This window comes from Puma concolor, chromosome D3 (genome assembly GCF_028749965.1).
Source record: "Puma concolor isolate L17-30 chromosome D3, mPumCon1.1.hap2, whole genome shotgun sequence".
NCBI classification, from domain to species: domain Eukaryota; kingdom Metazoa; phylum Chordata; class Mammalia; order Carnivora; family Felidae; genus Puma; species Puma concolor.
Window position 1 is genome coordinate 40,658,202 of NC_141678.1, and position 19,273 is coordinate 40,677,474.

The 19,273-nt window shown below is 40.8% G+C and overlaps 1 protein-coding gene across 18 annotated transcripts in view; it reads left to right on the forward strand.

Annotated features, from left to right (window-relative positions):
• DLGAP1 (DLG associated protein 1) overlaps positions 1–19,273 on the forward strand; it is a 904,837-nt gene that overhangs the window by 862,303 nt on the left and 23,261 nt on the right. For all 18 annotated transcript variants that reach the window (XM_086682542.1, XM_086682543.1, XM_086682539.1 and 15 more), the window contains one exon: positions 13,625–14,046. In XM_086682542.1, coding sequence (XP_086538668.1) covers positions 13,625–14,046 — 422 coding nt within the window. The remainder of the gene's footprint in view (positions 1–13,624; positions 14,047–19,273) is intronic.

Consider the following 19,273-nt stretch of genomic DNA (forward strand, 5'->3'; position numbering starts at 1 on the left):
CTCTCTCTGCCCCTCCCCAATCATGCTCTCTCTTGCTCTCTCTCTCTCTCTCTAAAAATAAATGAATAAACTTAAAAACCTTTTTTTTAATTACCACCTTGACCATTTTTGCTGTACAATTCAATGGCATTAAGTACATTCACAGTATTGCACAACCATTGCCACTATCTAGTTCCAAAATATTTTCATCACTTTGAACAAAAATCCTATAACCATTAAATAGTCGCTGCCTATTCACCCTTCAAGCCTTTTGAAACTGCTAATCTGTTTTCTGTCTTTATGGATTTGCCTATTCTGGATATTTTTTTTTTCTTAAAGTTTATTTATTTTGGGAGAAAAAGTATGTGTGTGAGCAGGGGAGGGGCAAAGAGAGAGGGAGGGAGACGAGAGAGACAGAGGGAGAGGGAGAGAGAGAGAATCCCAAGCAGGCTCCACACTGTCAGCACAGAGTCCAATGCATGGCTGGAACTCAGAAAATGTGAGATCATGACCTGAGCCAAAACCAAGAGTCAGAAACTTAACTGACTGAGCCAACCAGGCACCCCATATTCTGGATATTTCTTATAAATGGAATCATACAATATGTGGCCTTTTGTTTCAGGTTTGAGGTTCACCCATGTTGTAGCCTGAAACAATATTTCATTCCCTTTTATGGCTGAATAACCATAATATGGTTATACTACATTATTTATTCATTCATCCATTCATGACATTTGGGATGTTTTATCTTTTGGCTATTATGAATACAGCTACTACAAACATTCGTGTACAAGTTTTTGTTTGAACATCTGTCTTTAATTCTTTTTGGTATTTACCTAGGAGTACAATTGCTGGGTCATATGCTAATTCTATGTTTAGGATTCCTTTTTGAGGAAGCACCAAATTATATTCCACAGCAACTATACCATTTTACATTCCCACCAACAGTGTATGAGTGTTCCAATTTCTCCATTTTTTTTTTTTGCCAACACCTGTTATTTTCCATTTTTAAAAATTATGACTATCCTAGTAGATATGAAGTGGTATCTCATTGTGGCTTAAATTTGCATTTTCTTAATGACTACTGATGTTGATTATCTTTTCATGTGTTCACTGGCCATTTGTTTATCTCTTTGGAGATATATCTATTTAAGTCCTTTTCCCATTTTTTCATTTAAAAACATTTTTTAATGTTTATTTATTTTTGAGAGAGAGAGAGAGAGAGAGAACACAAGTGGGGAAGGGGTAGAGAGAAAGGGAGACACAGAATCTGAAGCAGGCTCCAAGCTGTCAGCACAGAGCCGGCTGCGGGCTCAAACCCACAAACTGCTGAGATCATGGCCTGAGCTATAGTCAGTCACTTAACTGACCGAGTCACCCAGGTGCCCAGCTTTTGCCCATTTTTAAAATTAGGTTGTTTGGGGCACCTGGGTGGCTCAGATGCTTAAGCGTCCAACTTTGGCTCAGGTCATGCATGATCTCCCGATTCATGAGTTCAAACCCCGCATCAGTCTCTGTGCTGACAGCTCAGATCCTGGAGCCTGCTTCAGATTCTGTGTGTCTTTCTATCTCTGCCCCTCCTGCATTGACGCTCTCTCTCTCTCTCTCTCTCAAAATAAACATTAAAAAAATTTTTTTTTAAATCTTAAAAAAATTAGGTTACTTGTTTTTATTGTTAAGTAGTATAAGAGTTCCTTATATATTCTGGATACCAGACCCTCATCAGATATATGACTTACAAATATTTCTCTCCCTCTTTGGGTTGTCTTTTTACTCTGTTGATAGTGCCTTTGAATGCACAAAAGTTTTTAGTTTCGATGATGTCCAATTTTTCTCATCACTTGTGTTTTCATTTTTTTTTAAATTTTTTTTTTTTTTTCAACATTTATTTATATTTTTGGGACAGAGAGAGACAGAGCATGAACGGGGGAGGGGCAGAGAGAGAGGGAGACACAGAATCGGAAACAGGCTCCAGGCTCCGAGCCATCAGCCCAGAGCCTGACGCGGGGCTCGAACTCACGGACTGCGAGATCGTGACCTGGCTGAAGTCGGACGCTTAACCGACTGCGCCACCCAGGCGCCCCTCACTTGTGTTTTCAATGTCATATTTAAGAAACAATTGCCAAATCCAAAATAATGAAGACTTGCCCCTATGTTTTCCTCAAAGAATTTCAGAGTTTTAACTCTTAAATTCAGGCTTTTGACCTATTTTGAGCAAACTTTTCTATGTGGTGTGAGGTAAGGATCCAATTTCATTATTTTGCATGTGGCTATTCAGTTGTCTTTGACTGATTTTTTAATGTTAACCCAACTTTACATTCTGGGATAACCCCAATTTGTCATCATGTATAATCCTTTTTATATGTCATTGGATTTAATTTGCTAATATTTGGTTAAGAATATTTGCATCTGTATTCATGAGAAATATTGTTCTGTAGTTTTCTTGTATTGTCTTTGCTGTCTTTGGTGTTAGAATAATTGTTCTGTAGTTTTCTTGTATTGTCTTTGCTGTCGTTGGTGTTTTTTCCTCCTCAATTTTCTAAAAATGTTTGTGTAAAATTGTTATAATTTTTTTAATTAGATATTTAACTGAGTTAACCAGTGAAACTGCCTGGATGTGGAGTTTGCTTTGTGCAAAAAATTTTTAACTACAAATTCAATTTCTTTAATAGATACAGGGTTATTTACGTCATTGATTTCTTCTTACTTGATCCTTGATAGTTTGTCTTTCAAGGAATTTGTCTACTTCATCTGCGTTATCCAATTTGTTGGTATAAAGTTGTTCATGATATTCATTTAAAATAATTTTAATAGCTATAGAATCTGTAGTGATGACACCTCTCTCCTTTCTGATATTGGTAATGTGTGTCTTTTCTTTTTTTTCCTCATCAGTCTGGCTAGAAGATTATTAATTTTATCAATTTTTAAAAGAAAAAAGCTTTGACTTTACTGATATTTCTCTATTATTTTTCTGTTTTTTATTTGATTGATTTTTGCTTTTGTCTTTTTCATTTCCTTTATTCTGTTTACCATAGAATCCATTTGCTCTTCTATTTTTTAATTTCTTAAAGTAGCAGATGAACATTGAGTTGAGACCTTTATTTTTTCATATTATTGATGTCAATGCTATAAATGTCCCCTTAAGTACTGTTTTAACTACATCCCACAAATTCTGATTATTGTATTTTCATTTTCATTCAGTTCAAAATGTTTCCTAATCTCCTTCTTTGTGTTCATAGTCTTTGTGTTATCTAGCTCACAAATATTTTGAGACTTGGTAAATATCATTTAGTTATTGATTTCTATTTAATTCTATTGTGACCAGACTCTATACTTTATGTCTTGAATCCTTTAAAATTCATTGAGATTTGTGTTGTGGCCCAAAATACTGTCTATCTTGCTAAATAATCTGTGTGTACTTGAAATAAAATGTTATTATGCTATTTTTAAGTGGAGTATTCTGTAAATGCCAATTAGGTCAGGTTAGTTTTTTAAATTTCTCTATAAATTTCTGATTTTCTGTCTATACATTCTATCAATTATTGAGAAAGAAATGTTGAAACCTCTGACTATAATTGTGAATTTATCTATTTCTCCTTATTGTTCTATCAATTTTTGCTTCATGTATTTTGAAGATCTCTTATTACGTACATAAACATTTAAGATTATTATATCTTCTTGATGAATTGGCTCCTTTATCATTAGGAAACATCCCTCTTTCTCCCTGGCAATATTTTTTTGTTATGAAATCTACCTTGTCTGATATTAAGATAGCAATTGAACTTTCTTTTTTTCTTTCTTTCTTTTTTTTCTTAAGCTCTACACCCAACATGGGATTCAAACTCATGACCCCAAGATCAAGAGTCACATGCTCTACCAACTGAGAATTTTCTTTTCATTAGTGTTAGCATGATGTATCATTTTCATTCTTTCACTTTTAAATTATTCATGTCTTTATAATTAAAGTGGTTTGGGGGGCACCTGGCTGACTCAGTCAATTAAGCGTCCAATTCTTGATTTTGGCTCAGGTCATGATCTCACCATTCGTGAGTTTGAGCCCCAGTTGGGCTCTATGCTGATAGTGCAAAGCCTGCTGGAGATTCATTCTCCCTCTCTTTCTGCCCCTCCACTGCTCACTCTCTCCCTCTCTCTCTCTCTCAAAAACAAGTAAACCTTTTTTTTAAGAAATTTTTAATGGCACGTGGGTGACTCAGTTAAATGTCCAACTCTTGATTTCTGCTCAGGTCATGGTCTTACCATTCATGAGTTTAAGCCCCACATTGGGCTCTGCACTGGAGTGTGGAACCTGCTTGCAATTCTCTCTCCTTCTCTCTCCACCCTTCCTTCACTTGTACTCTCTTTTTAAAAAATAAATAAACTTTTTTTAAAAAGTGGTTTTTATGGGCAGCATATAGTTAGGTTTTGCTTTTTAATCAAATCTCACAACCTCTTCCTTTTCATTGGAATACTTAGACCACTTACATTTAATGTAATTGTTGATGTGTTTGGGTTTAATTCTGTCAGCTTGTATTTGTTATTTATTATCTCTTCTTTGTCCTATATTTCATTTTTTTCTGCTTTCCGTTGGATTGTCTTTTTATGATTCCATTTTATTCCCTTTGTTTTCTTATTAGCTATAACTTTCTATTGTATTTTTTAGGGGTCACTATAGAGATTATCATGTATATCTTTAATTTATTACAATATACCTTCAATGGAAATTAGATCATTTTGTATATAAGAATCTTAAAATAATATGTTTCCATTCCTCTACTACCCACATTAGTGCTATTGTTATCAAACATTTTACTTCTACATGTATTAAAAATCCATAATATATTATTATTTTTGCTTTAAACAGTTATCTTTAACACAATTTAAATAAAAGGGGAAAAAACCCTATTTGTTCACAAAGTTATGATTTCCAGTGTTCTTCATTCCTTTGTGTAGATCCAAATTTCCATCTAGCATCATTTTCCTTACCCTTAAAAGACTTCTTTTAACCTGTCTTATAGTGCATGTATGCTCATGATGACAACTTACAGCTTTTGTATATCGAGTCATTATTTTGTCATTTTAAAAAGATGCTTTTTGAGGGCGCCTGGGTGGCTCAGTCAGTTAAGCATCTGACTTCAGCTCAGGTCATTATCTCATGATTCATGAGTATGAGCCCCATACCAGGCTCTGTGCTAACAGCTCAGAGCCTGGAGCCTGCTTCAGAGTCTGTGTCTCCCTTTCTCTCTGCCCTTCCCCCACTCACACTCTGCCTCTCTCTCTCTCTCAAAAATAAATACAAATTTTCTAAAAACTTAAAAAGTAAATTAATTAAAAGATGCATTTTTTAGCTTTTTTTGTTTGTTTGTTTGTTTGTTTTTTCCAAAGAGGGACAAATATACTCCAGCTGTGGGTAGGTTTCTTACCCCATGCATTCACTGTGGATAAATACTCTATTGAGACCCTGCGAGGATCTCTGGGTTCTCTCTGTGCAGTTCTCTCTTCTGCCACACTCTGCCTTGCAAACTCCCACTGCAAGTCCCCTCCTGGGACTCCCAGCTATGTCTCATCAAGTCAGGGAGACTGCTAGCACCACACAGAGACCCCTCCCTGTGCTGCGGCCTGGACATTTTCTCTGATCAGTCAACACAGGTAATCACTGAACTTGTTTGTTTCCCACATCTCATGATCACTGCTCTTCATTGTCTGACATCAAGTATCTTGAAAACACTTGTTTCATATATTTTTCCTTTTTTTTTTTTTTTAGTTGTTTCAGATAGAAGAATAAATTCAGTCATTCTTACCCCATCTTGGCCAAAAGCAGAAATCGTCCATATATGTTTTATTTAGCCTAAAGTGGGGTAAGCCCTGTTATTGAGCACTACTCTGTGGCTTGAAAGGTCCTGGAATGTATGGGAATGTACTGAAGCTCTGGGGGAAAAATATTCCAGTCAAGAGATCCAGTCTGAAAGTAACTACCTATCTGTCTTTAAAATGTGGGTGTTGGAGGGAGCGCCTGGGTGGCTCAGTGGATTGAGCGTCTGACTTCAGCTCAGGTCATGATCTCACAATTTGTGGGTTTAAGCTCCACGCTGGGCTCTGTGCTGACAGCTCAGAGCCTGGAGCTTGCTTCAGAGTCTGTGTCTCCCTTTCTCTCTCTGTCCCTCCCCCGCTTGTGCTCTCTCTCTCTTGCTCTCAAAAATTAAACATTTAAAAAGTAAAATAAATAAACTGTGGGAGTTGATATAATTAACATCAATAACCTCTTTTTATGTGTAAGTTCTCGGATTCAACATTCCAGCAGTGTTTCCTCAAATTTAGAGTAGCATCATACATAGATGGAGACTCTTTGTTGAGGTCTAGGTTTAATCTCCTAGATCTTGCCTTCCTGCTTATCGTCATATTTCCCAGGTAGCTGTGTTGCCGTCATAATCTCTAGTTCAGAAGTAAGAGGAGTGTGGGTAAGTGTGTGATACAGGTTCTGGCTACCTGCCCCTGTTGCAACCCAGCTACCTTTTATGGGGGTAAATATTTATATCTTGGAACAATTATAAAGCGATCATCTTTGGTCTCTAAAACTGAAAATGTTAAGGAGCGGTAGAGGCTTTGATATTATATACTCTTATTTATTAACAGTGTCAAATTGACAAATTGACATCTGTCTTTAGTGCACAGAGAGAAGCTCCTGGTCTCACAGCACTTTTCTGGAAAGAAAATTCCAAACTGTTATTTTTCTGGTGTGTATATATTTAAATTCTTTTTAAGATTTTATTTTTAAGTAACCTCCATGCCGAATGTGGGGCTCGAACTTACAACCCCAAGATCAAGAGTCACATGCTTCACTGACTGAGCCAACCAGGTGCCCCTTAATATCTTTATCTGTGTCTTTGTAAACTACTTCTTAACTGGCTGGGATCTGTATCTAGAAATCATCCAAGTGAGAGTCAGTGTTACTGCAAGGGCTATTTGTCTTCAGTATCCAGGGGATTAAAGGAGAAAGCTTTTCCTAGAATAAGTGGGTAAGAAATCACTTTGTGACCTCTTTCCTTCCCTCATCAACTCCCCATGGCTGCCTGCCATGCCTTTATTAAATCGATGAAGTTGGGTAACAGTGAATGTCTTGAGCAGGATCTGTGTGTTTGGAGGTGCATGTATGCAAAGGGAAAGCCAAGATCTTTCCATTTATACTTCATTTATGGTATGGGAATGGGAGCAGATGGATACTTGGATGATTTGCATAAAGTCTCTTGTCTTTCTTATCTCCATTTTGTGGAACCATCTCCTTCTCTCCTAGTATACCTTTTGTACATTATGAAATAATACTCAGACCCCCGGGGACACATTTAATGCTAAGGGGAAAAAATGCGTCGAAATGTGGTCGTGAATGACACCTGCCATTTCGGCAGGTCGGTGAATGCACAGATAGGGTCATAGGCGTTGAAGGAAATTGCCTTCAAGCTATTATGAAAGCTGCTCCCCATTTCTCGAAACAAATGTCTCTGTGAATAGGAATAATTCGAGTCTTGTTTTTTCACCAAAGTTACCTCTATTTCCAAAATATTCTAAGTTTTAAAAATTTTCCTTGCTTCACACATTAAAGCTCATGGCTTCATAACTGGATGTAACAAGCATGTGCAAAGGTAGTGTTGTTTTCTCTTTCAGCATAAAGTCAACGACTATAAAAGATGCTTCTGACTGTAAATGACTTAAATACATAAACAGTGGGGTTTGTAGTGAGTTGTGACTTTTCAACTAAGCAGGATTTTTTTTTATAGTTTATTTAATTATCTTGAGAGAGAGAGTGTGCATGATTACAGGAGGGACAGAGAGAGAGGGAAAGAGAGAGAATCCCAAGCAGGCTCTGAACTATCAGCACAGAGCCCAAGGCAGAACTCAACTCACAAACCATGAGATCATGACCTGAGCTGAAGTCAGATGCTTTAACAACTGAGCCACCCAGGTGCCCCTCAACTAAGCAAGATGTTAAAACAAGAAGCCAACATTGAGACATCTTCTGACAGCCAGTTCGGGACCACAAACTTAGACTGTTGGCGGTCAAAGACAGCCCTCCTTTGCCAACCTGGAAGCTTGGACCAATTCCCACTGTTCACAGCTTCTTTGGAGTACTACATAGCCTAGGACCCACCCTTGATATTACATTTGGCAAATCACTTCTTTTCCTTGCCAAGTTAACAATACCATGACTTAGCCAAATAGCACTTACAATACACTGGAGTTTGAAAGGTGTGGCATTCATGCATTTCAAATTTTAAAAGCCTGACTCTTGGCATAATTCCTGATAAGCCTCATACATTTTCTCCTCCATTCCTTCCTCCCTTCCTTTTTTCTTCTCTCTCCCCCACCTCCATCTTTCTCCCTCCCTCTTTCCTTCCTCCCTTCCTTCCCTTCTTCTTTCTGTCTTCTCTCTCTCCCTCTCTGTTTTTCTTTCTTCCTTTTCACATGTTTTTACAGATAATGTAGTTTGCAAAAGAAAAATGATCCTCCAACTCACAAGCCCATGGCCTCCGTTTGACACCAAAATAAGACAGTAAGACGAATAATGAGTGAGACCTCTCAGGCTTTTGTTAGTTACCTGGGGTCAACAGTCAAGGAGTGACCTACTGCTCTGGTTGCTGGGGCGCAGTCAGTTCGAGGATGTTTTGTTGAGACTCCTAACCAAAGTTCCTATAGTGACAGCCCATCAAGGATACTAGCACCTGCCCAGCTGGTACTGAAAGGGGGCTGGCAACATGCCAGGCCCTCTCAGAAGCTAGCTGATGATCACAAGCCCACTGTCAATACTGTCGTTTCTTCCCTTTAATTGGTAAATGCGTTACAAAAGAGGGAGTTTTTACGTAGAAAACTTACTCTGTTTTCCTTTGCTGAAAGAGCTCTTCAGGTAAAAGAATGGACATAATGGATTTTGAATAATGAACGGATGCTTGTTTTGAGGTAGTTTTATTTTTTTAATGAATTTTTAAAGATACTTTTTTTTTTTATTAATGCTTATTTATCTTTGAGAGAGAGACAGAGCAGGGGAGGGGCAGAGTGAGAGGGAGGCACAGAATCCAAAGCAGGCTCCAGGCTCCGAGCTGTCAGCACAGAGTCTGATACAGGGCTTGAACTCTTGAACCATGAGATCATGATCTGAGCCAAAGTCAGATGCTTAACCAACTGAGCCTATCCAGGTGCCCCTTGAGGTAGCTTTAAAATCTGTCAATAAGACAGTGCTAACCATCTCAAACGGGGAGCAGGAGGGTCCCTTCCCACTGAATCCGCGACAGGGTTGTATTCGGCCTAGGTTCCTCCATGAGCTGTTCTAACTGGGAAGCTGATCTGATGAGAGAGAATCTCTTTTTTAGCAGGTTTTAATTCTTGATCTCAATCTCCTCTCACCCCCACACCTTTCTTTTGATCTATCTTTTATATAAGGAGACGTCTTGGGTTTTTACATCAGTTAAAGGGTGCCATTTCACAAAATACCCAGATGGTTGCACTTTTGAAGAGTAGCATTTTCAGATCCCACATCTATTCAGCCTTGACAGCAGGCTTAGTGAAGAATGTCTAAAGCCTCCCACAAAGAAAGAACAAACAGCACAGAACTAGTGTTTCTCCCTTTGAAACTAGAGTTAGCCCTGGAAAGCAACCATTATGTGAATGAGAGGGATGAAGAAGATAACCAGAGGCTAGAGGATTCGGTAACAGAATGACTGAGTTCATCTCCTCCAGATAAGTTTATGGCTTGGGTCTCACACAGTTGAACACCTTGCAAGTCCTAAAGACACTGACTGTGCTTAGGTTTTGTTTTGGTTTGTTTGTTTGTTTGTTTTGCTCGTGACTTAACTTTATTTAAATGCAGTCCCATCATGTACCATCTTTGTGTTGATTTCTATGTGCAGAAAAGTCACCGTGAGGGGATGGGCAGCAGAAAATCCTCCTATTACACGTATAAATGTGCTTCAGAGAAAATGCACAAAGTAACAGCAGAGTGAATGTGACCAAGTGACTTTCCCCTTGCTGTCCCAAACAGACAGGGTATTGTGTCCCATACTGGTTGATCCAGTCTTTGGTTTCATGGTTTCCTGCTCCTTAGGTCAGAATATTGGCCGGTCCTTTACAGAAGTTGTCATGATTACACATTGTGCCTTCAGGGCATGAAGTACTAAGAAGCTTTACTGGCATTGTAGGTTTGGAAATGGCAAGCCCCTGGGGTCAGCTTATGGGTTTATACCACCTCTCAGCAACCGATCTCTTCTTCTTTTTTTTTTTTTTTTTTTAATGTTTATTTATTTATTTTTGAAAGGGATAGACAGAGAGCAAGCAGGGGAGGGGCAGAGAGAGAAAAGGGAGAATCCCAAGCAGGTTCCACGCTGTCAGTGCAGAGCCCAACTCGGGCTCAGACCCACAAACCGCAAGATCCTGACCTGAGTGGAAAGAGCGTTGGACGCTCAAACCAGTGAGCCACTGTGTTTTTAAAAATACAGAAATTCACCCAACGACTCCTTTTGTGTTCCTATCAAAATTCGAAAACAGCCATAACAACTTCATTGTGCTCTTCACTCAGAAGGAACTTTGCACTTGAAAGACATGAAACGTTTTGCAGAGCAGAACATTCTTTGAAAGCTCTGGGTGGAAGAAAGCACTTGCTTAAGGAACTTAATTGAGAGAAACAGGGCAGCCGGGACAGGGCTGCCTGAGTTCAAAGGCACCGCTTTTAATCCCAAACCTTTTTAATTTTCCTTAACTTTTATTTCTTTCTGGGTGACTAAACTGCAAACTTCTACTCATCTACTGCCAAGTAATTTTTCTTAAGAAGGTGGATACTTTACGGGATTCAGAGCCAGGAGCCCTCTATCAGGAATGCTGGTGGTATGGTTTTGTGTAGGTAAAAACAGAGGCACAGGAGAGGTCACTCTGTTTTGTGTGTGGAACAGACTCTGTCTCTGGCAAGTTTGCTGCGATTGAGAAAAAAATAAGGCACTTCTTTAAGTCTGGAAAATGCAGTGCCTCTGGCAATACATGATCTTGGAGAGTGAAGCCCAGTGTTCTCATAGTTGAGATTTGGTGTTAGTAGAACAGCCAGACTGCAAGTTGACTTGCAACTTGCAATGTCAACTGTTGCAAGGAGAGGCATCCAATTCACACACCTGCGTCTGCAAAGAAAGCTGAGCTTCAGGAGATGACATTTAACATTCAGGGGGATGAATAAGAAGAATGCAGAAAAGGCCAACTGCAGCCAAGACGTAAATGGCTATTGGAAGAATCACGTGAGCAAAACTGTTCTTCCTTTCGCTCCAGTACAAGACATCTGTACCATGGCTTTCAGACTTTCACACTATGTGATTCTTTTTTTGGCCCATTTGAGAGTTAAGGATCTTATAAAATGGCCAGCTAAAATACCTTCAACAGAAGTAATTTCTTGAAAACAGCAAACAATGAGATGGGCCAGCTTTTTTTTGACTGGTCTACCTTCATAAAATGAGTGGCCAGAATCACACCATATTTGATTATGCTGATCATCCTAACAACTAACACAGATCAATAGTGCAGCCACCTTTTTTTCTAAAGCTTTATTTTCTAGGGGAAAACAATGGATTTGTTGTGATGCAAAACAGTATGGTAGATCCTCAAAACATTAAAAATAGAATTACTGTATGATACAGTAATTTCTCTTCTGGGTTTATACGCAAAACAATGGAAAACTCAGTCTCAAAGAGATATTTGTACACTCATGTCCAAAGAAGCATTATTCAAAATAGCCAAAAGGTGGAAGCAAACCCAAGTGTCCATCTACAAATGAATGGATAAACAAAATGTGGTATATACAGAAAACGGAGTATCATTCAGCCTTAAAAAGGAAGGAAATTCTGACATATGTTATAGCATGGAAGAAGCTTAAAGACATTTTGCTACATGAGGGGCGCCTGTGGCTCAGTCAGTTTAACGTCCAAATGTTGGTTTAGACTCAGGTCATGATCTCACAGTTTGTGATTTCGAGCCCCCCCTCAGGCTCTATGCTGACAGCTGCCTGGAATTCTCTCTCTCCCCCTCTCTCCCTCCCTTCCCCCTCTCTCTCTCTATCAAAACTAAACTGTAAAAAAAGGCATCATGCTAGGTGAAATAATCCAGTCCTAAAAGGACAAATACAGTATGGTTCCACTTATACGAGAGAGCTAGAGAAGTCAAATTCCATAGAGACAGAAAGTAGAATGGTGGTTGACATAGGCTGGGAGGAAGGAGCCGAGGGGAGCTGTTTAATGGGTACAGTTTCAACTGAGAAAGCTGAAAACATTCTGGAGACGCATGATGGTAATGGTTGTACAACAATGTGAATGTACTTAATGCCACTGAACCACACACTTAAAAATGGTTTAAGTAGTAAATTTTATGTTATGTATATTTTTTCACAATAAAAAGTAAATAAAAATATTAGATCAAGAGGTCACCTTAATAAAAGAGTACGGGGGCACCTGAGTGGCTCAATTGGTTAAGCATCTGACTTCTGCTCAGGTCATGATCTCACAGTTTCTGAGTTCGAGCTCACATTAGGCTCTTTGCTGTCAGTGGCTGAACCCTCTTGGATCCTCTGTCTCCCTCTCTCTGCCCCTCCCCTGCTCTCTCTCTCTCAAAAATAAACAATTAAAAAAAAAAGTACAGAGTAGGCAACAGGCACATGATGCTGCCTTCAGCAGACTTATATTCTCTGCCATTGTTGCCTGCCTGCTCTACGAGCTAATGAAATTTTTTGTAAGTGTTTTAAATTACTTCAGGCCCACACCTCCCCTTGCCCCTTGTCTGAGAAAGAATTCACTGGTCCTCTGTTCTTCTCCACCCCTCCCACCTTCCATATGCCCTCACCTTCATTGTCAGGGTCAACCAGAGATGTCAGAGCCATCTGGTTGAAAAACACCGATTACATGAATATCCTTATAAAATGCTCAGACTGAATCTGCGAATAGGTTGTCTTGTATCCTCTTGGTACAAGGACTGTGGGAAGGGAAATTAAAGGTGCAGAGGAGAAAGGTACCAGAGAACTCTAGAACTGTGAGCTGATTTTGCCCCAAAGGCTTTGTGTCAAATGGTAATAATGACCTTTCGATCAAGAGACAGGTGAATGAGTCCTCACCAGGGGAAGGAGTTTTAATTTTAAGAGGAACCTAATGACATTTTGGTTTGCTTTCAGAAAGTCTTACTTCGTAAACGCTGTCCCTAGAAAAAAATGTGGTTATGCAGGATTCACAATAGGCTTGGACCAGGTTGGGTTGCTTTTGTTTCCTGGATTTTTAAGCAAATTATGCAGAATTCTTTCCTTACCCCTCAGCAACCTGAATATCAGAATTCCAGCCATCCCAGCTTTGTGGAGGAAGTTGGACTCTGGACATTTTGCTGGCTTTCACAGCTACACACATTGCTTCTAACATTTCTCTAGAGATGCTTTAATATTGTATTGAACAAAAATGAGAGAGCCATGATACGTATATAAGAGCTATCGCAACCGATATGCTTGTGTCAAGGGCCTACCCCCCCCCACCGCCCCCCGCCAGACTGAGAGGGTAGGACCCCCTGCTGCCATACCCATGAAGAAAAGTAGAAATGCTCTCGCTTCGAGAAATAGCCTTGAACTCAATCTTCCTTTCTCTATTCCTCCAAGCTTCCGCAGGTTCACTCGATCCAACAGCGTGACGACAGCCGTACAGGCCGACCTGGACTTCCACGATAATCTGGAAAACTCTCTGGAGTCTATAGAGGACAATTCGTGCCCCGGCCCAATGGCCAGACAGTTCTCCCGGGACGCGAGCACCTCCACCGTCAGCATCCAGGGCTCAGGAAACCACTACCACGCCTGCGCAGCCGACGACGACTTCGATGCGGATTTTGACCCTTCGATTCTGCCTCCCCCGGATCCCTGGATTGACTCGATCACCGAAGACCCCCTGGAGGCCGTCCAAAGGTCGGTGTGCCACCGGGACGGCCACTGGTTTCTGAAGCTCCTCCAAGCAGAGCGGGACCGCATGGAAGGGTGGTGCCAGCAGATGGAGCGAGAAGAGCGGGAAAACAACCTGCCGGAAGACAGTAAGTAACGCCCGCTGCGCACTCCGCACTTCCGGCGCTCGCGCGCGGGCTGAGCGGCGTCTTTAGGCTTGGCGCTCCCTTCCCTACCGGTTCCGGTGTCCGGCCCTGCAGCTGCGCACCCCGCCGCCGGACTGGGTGGGACCGCTGGGCCATTCCGGCTGAGCGTCCAGATGCCCCGCGCTGCACGATAAAAAGAAACCGGCTGGGCGGGTGTAACACCTTCGCCAGCTCCAGCCCCATGCCCTCTAGCTCTAGATCTCTTCTCTGAAAAGTACCAAGCTCAACGTGGGGGGGGGGGGGGGGGGGGCAGCTCGAGTTCCTACAACCGCTCCTCTTTCCCAAGAGGATCCTGAAATGGGTGCTGATTCTTAAGGGATTGACAGTAATTCTGACGAGTGTCCAGGGTCACCGGTGCAGGTGCACTGGGCATTTATAATCTCACAGTTTTATTACTTTCCGTAACGTACGATATGAAAACAAGGCCGATAATGCATAGGCCAGAAGGGACCAGGCTTATTCAGATTCATAAGCCCGTTTAGCATGCACTTTCATTGGTTTTAGGAAGGCAAACCCTCAGCCACTAAGTTAACACAAATTTCAACCTAACGGGTTAAAGTAAATGATGAATAAATAAATGATGGGGGCCGTGCACACTGTTATTCTCAAACTTGGCTTTTTAACACAATAATTCCTGTTAACAAATGACAAGGGGCGCCTGACTGGCTGAGTCCATAGAGCATGGGACTGTTGATCTCAGTGTCTTGAGTCCAAGCCCCTCATTGGGCATGGAGCTTACGTTAAACACACACACACACACACACACACACACACACACAATTGACAACAAAATGACCAGGTTACCTCAATTCTAAGGCATGTTTTCCACATTTTTAACAACTCTGAAATTGGGATATAGTTTATAATCAGCGTGTATTTCAGTGTTGTGTGTTTATTTTCCTCTGAAAAACAATTATCAAATGAATGGTGGATCCTCCAACTGATGGTATTTTTGAATCAAAGAAATTTAGGCATTTAGGGGTAAGCATTTAAGCCTATCTTCATTTTTGCGTGGTAAATACCTAGAAGAGTATTGTTATGATGTGACTTTTTAGACCTATTTTTTAAATCATTTAACTTTTTCTCATAAAAAATATAAAACATGCACAAAAGTAGAGAGTTTAGTACAATGTACCTATCACCCAACACCACTGGCCAGCCTCATTTTCTTATCTTCCCCCATTAGTCATTTTTGCTGGATTATCTTAAAGAAAGTCCAAAGCATTGTGGCACATTACTATGTACCCACTGATAAGGATTTTTTTTACATAATCATCATACATTATCATCCCTAATAAAAATATCAATAATTTCTTTATAATTAGACCTTGAGCCTATGTCTAATTGTGGTAAATAGACTTACTAAATGAACCAAACTAATTGTGTCACGAGGCAGTGAGTTTTCCATCAAGGAAGTATTTTTTATGAAAACTGAGTCTGGAAAAGAATAATTAGCAGACTGTGGGATTTCCTCCCTGTGTCTTGCTCTCAGCTCTTCTCTGCACTCATTCCTCTTGCCTGAACCCTATCAACTGGCTGACTAGCTCATTTGTTGCCTTGATGAGCAGGTTAGAAAACCCGTAAGTAGGTTTCTGAAATGTTCCTCATGTTGTAAGTGCAAACAACTTAGCAGTGGAAGAGTAATCTCCTTGACAGTTGCCCCTAACCATTGATGTCACTCCAGGCTCACCTGAATATTGATCCACAAGCAGAATTAGCTTTTTGCCCTGGTGGCCGGAGAAGGAGGCACCACCCAGCAGCAATGGATGGGGTGGGTTTCAGTAAGGAAGTCTTAGCAGTAACATCTTCCTCCCTTCTTTTCCCTTGGTGGCTATACCCAGAGTTGATTAGATTTTCCTAGGAAAAATGCTGGTGTCTAAGGAGCAACAGCCTCTGATGTATTTATTGCTCAACAGAACAAGCTAATTTTCAGATTTCGGTGCATTCACCTCATTAGTTCAGGACTCATTCTAGCTTCCTGGTTGACTTCCTATAGGACCCAGGAAAGTCACTCATGTGTTTTCTTCCCATCTAAGACTGGATCTACTTCTCTCAACCCAGCTTTATAGTGATGCACAAGGACAGTCATGGTATAACGATTTAGGAAAATCTTCTTCAACACTAAAGGAGCCCTGACAACAAGTTACCACGTTTTGATACAAACACATGTATTTGAAAGGTGACAATCTTGTCAGAAAACCAGGTTCTCATTGTGTGTTCAGGATCAAAGAGAAGCATTTTGTATTTTGAAATGTGCACTCTTGGAAAAGTCCCAAAGTAATGAACATGAAGGAGCAACCCATTTATTCACTGTTACAGAATTTTACTTCACATGTTACTTAAAGCACTGATTTATAAATAGAATTTAGCAAATCCATTCCATAGGAAGGTATTTTGCTATAATGAGATTTCTTCTAAAGAATAAAAACTGCTGTCTTTGTCCCTGAAGATCCCACCATTAATAAGCTATACTCCTTACGGACATTTTCTTCGCAGTAGAGATACATTTTATCAAATCTCCACTTTATTTTGCAAGGTTGCTGCCTGGGGGGAGGTGTGAGGGTCATGGTTGCAGAACAGACAAAGATAACTAGGGGTGGGAGTATTTCTTGGTACTTTGTTTTAAAAGTACTCAGCTGGATAAATTAGTCTTAGATGGCAAGTATGCGGTGAAACCTGCTTCACTGGGGAGTTGGTCTTCCTTCCTCGTTTGAAACATATGTTAATATCAGAAACCCCTTCTCTAATTAAAAATAGTTACACTCAGCAGCAATAAATATAACGGAACAGTGGAGGTGATGGTCTGAGTTCTGTCTGCTCAGCATCCACTGTCCCTTGGACCAAGGTCCCTGACAACCCCCGATCTCAAAAAAATCCTAGGATTTCTAGAATACAGTTTGAAAACCAATGGTCTGTAGTGAAGAGTCCAAATTATTAGTTTTTTTAATATAACTTTATAACTTTAGATCAAACAACTAACACAAAGTTTAGATGAAAATGCCTTTATGCATGCTTTTGTAAATGTACAAAACTGATTCAAATCCATAACATCTATTCATATAAGCCCATCTAGCCTACAAAATATGGCTCTCCCTTCAAGTCTCAGCTTGGGCCTCACCTTCTGGAAGTCTTTGCGGAATGCCTCCCCTCAGGCTGAGTTGGGTGTGTCTCCCTCATGATTCCATAATAGCCTGTATATCTGTCTATCAGCTCTTTCCAACATTATTTTACAGCAGTCTATGTGTCTCTCTCCACTGAAAAATGAGCTGAGGACAGAAATTATTCTTATCTCATTCATCTTTATAGACCCTGCCCTTCTGATGGTTCCTGGTACATAGGAGGGGATCAGTGAATATGTATTTGAGTCTGGGAAATATTTTGGAAATTCTGTGTTACAAAAGTATTTTACCTTGCAAAATGTTTGTTCTTCAGTAGTTACAGAATTTTCAATGAGTAATTAGAAGTCGTTGTTGCCAAAAGTAGGAAGGGGGCGGGGAGATCCTTGGTGAGATAAAGAGCCCTGCCGATCAGAACAAGGGTTTGGCAGAGGGAGAGGAACACCTGGCATAGAAATGGTAGAACCCGGGGTGCCTGGGTGGCTCAGTCAGTTGAGCGTCCGACTTTAACTCAGGTCACGATCTCACGGTCCGTGAGTTCGAGCCCCGCGTCGAGCTCTGGGCTGATGGCTCGGAGCCTGGAGCCTGCTTCCGATTCTGTGTCTCTCTCTCTCTCCGCCCCTCCCCCGTTTATGCTCGATCTCTCTCTGTCTCAAAAATAAATAAACGTTAAAAAAATTAAAAAAAAAAAAAAGAAAGAAATGGTAGAACCCTTCTGTGTCGGTCAGCAGGATGATCCAGAGGAATCCTGTATGTCCTGTCCAGTTCTTGGGATGTGATTCCATTCGACAAGCACTTGCAAGCTTTATCTTTCAGGCCCAGGAGCTTCAATTCACCAGCATTCCAGAATTCTGAATAGTGCAGAGGTAACTCCCCATGCCCAGGTCAAAGAGTCGCCAATTCCAAAGGAGGCAAATCCAAATCAGTGAGGGTCTGACCAGACAGCCATAGCCAACCTCCATGGGAAGAAGGGAGAACAGAAGCACATGAAAGAATATTCATCTTGTCCTTACAATACCCTGGGCAATGGGCTGGACACTGACAGGTGTTTTATTTGCCCTCAAAACAGCTCTCTGGCAGTATCTTGTCCAAGGTCACAGAACACAGAAGTGTCTGATGGAACAGATACAACATGAATAACATTTGACAAGATAATGATACTCTTGTGTGTCACTCAGTGCTGTCCTCTAAAGCTCTCCATACATATCTGTCCCTCGCTCCTTGGCAACCACAATTCTGTTCTGATAACTGGGACCGGAGCTGCGGAGAGCCTTTGTTTTATGCATTCTCTAATTTAACCTTTTCTTTTTTTATAAGAGGCTCGGTGAGGAAGAGAGGCCAAGCCTGTCTGGTAGGCACAGCCAATTTCTGAGTAACCAGCTTTAAAAAAAAACCTGTGTACACCCAGAAAAATAGCTTTGACAAATGAGTCAAGCCCAGATATATCTGTCTCTTGGCCAAGCCACCTTATGTGTTCTTTGGGTCCCATACAAGGCGGTACATTCAGGGTACATGACGAAGGTGGCTCTCTGACAAATCCCTTCCAGGATACGTAGTCTTCAAAATCATCATGGAAGTGTAAGTAGAATAGAGTGAGAGAAAGGAAGACTCGGACCATACTTGCTTAATTTATTTTCTGAGGCACTGGAATGATCCCAATTCTTAAATACTCAAAAATGTTTGTTGAATATACTTAATGCCTCTGAACTGTACACTTAAAAATGGTTCAGGGGCGCCTGGGTGGCTCAGTCAGTTGAGCATCTGACTCTCGATTTAGGTCATGATCTCATGGTCATGGCTCCGGGCCCTGCATGGGGCTTGGCGCTGGGCGTGGAGCCTGCTTGGGATTCTCTTTCTCCCTCTCTCTCTCTGCTCCTCCCTTGCTTGTGTATGGAAGGAAGGAAGGAAGGAAGGAAGGAAGGAAGGAAGGAAGGAAGGAAGGAAGGAAGGAAGAAAGAAAGAAAGAAAGAAAGTGGGGGGGAGAGAATGGTTGAAATGGTAGGTCTGATGTATATTTTATCACACACAAAAAATCCCACCCTCCCTTCCAAAAA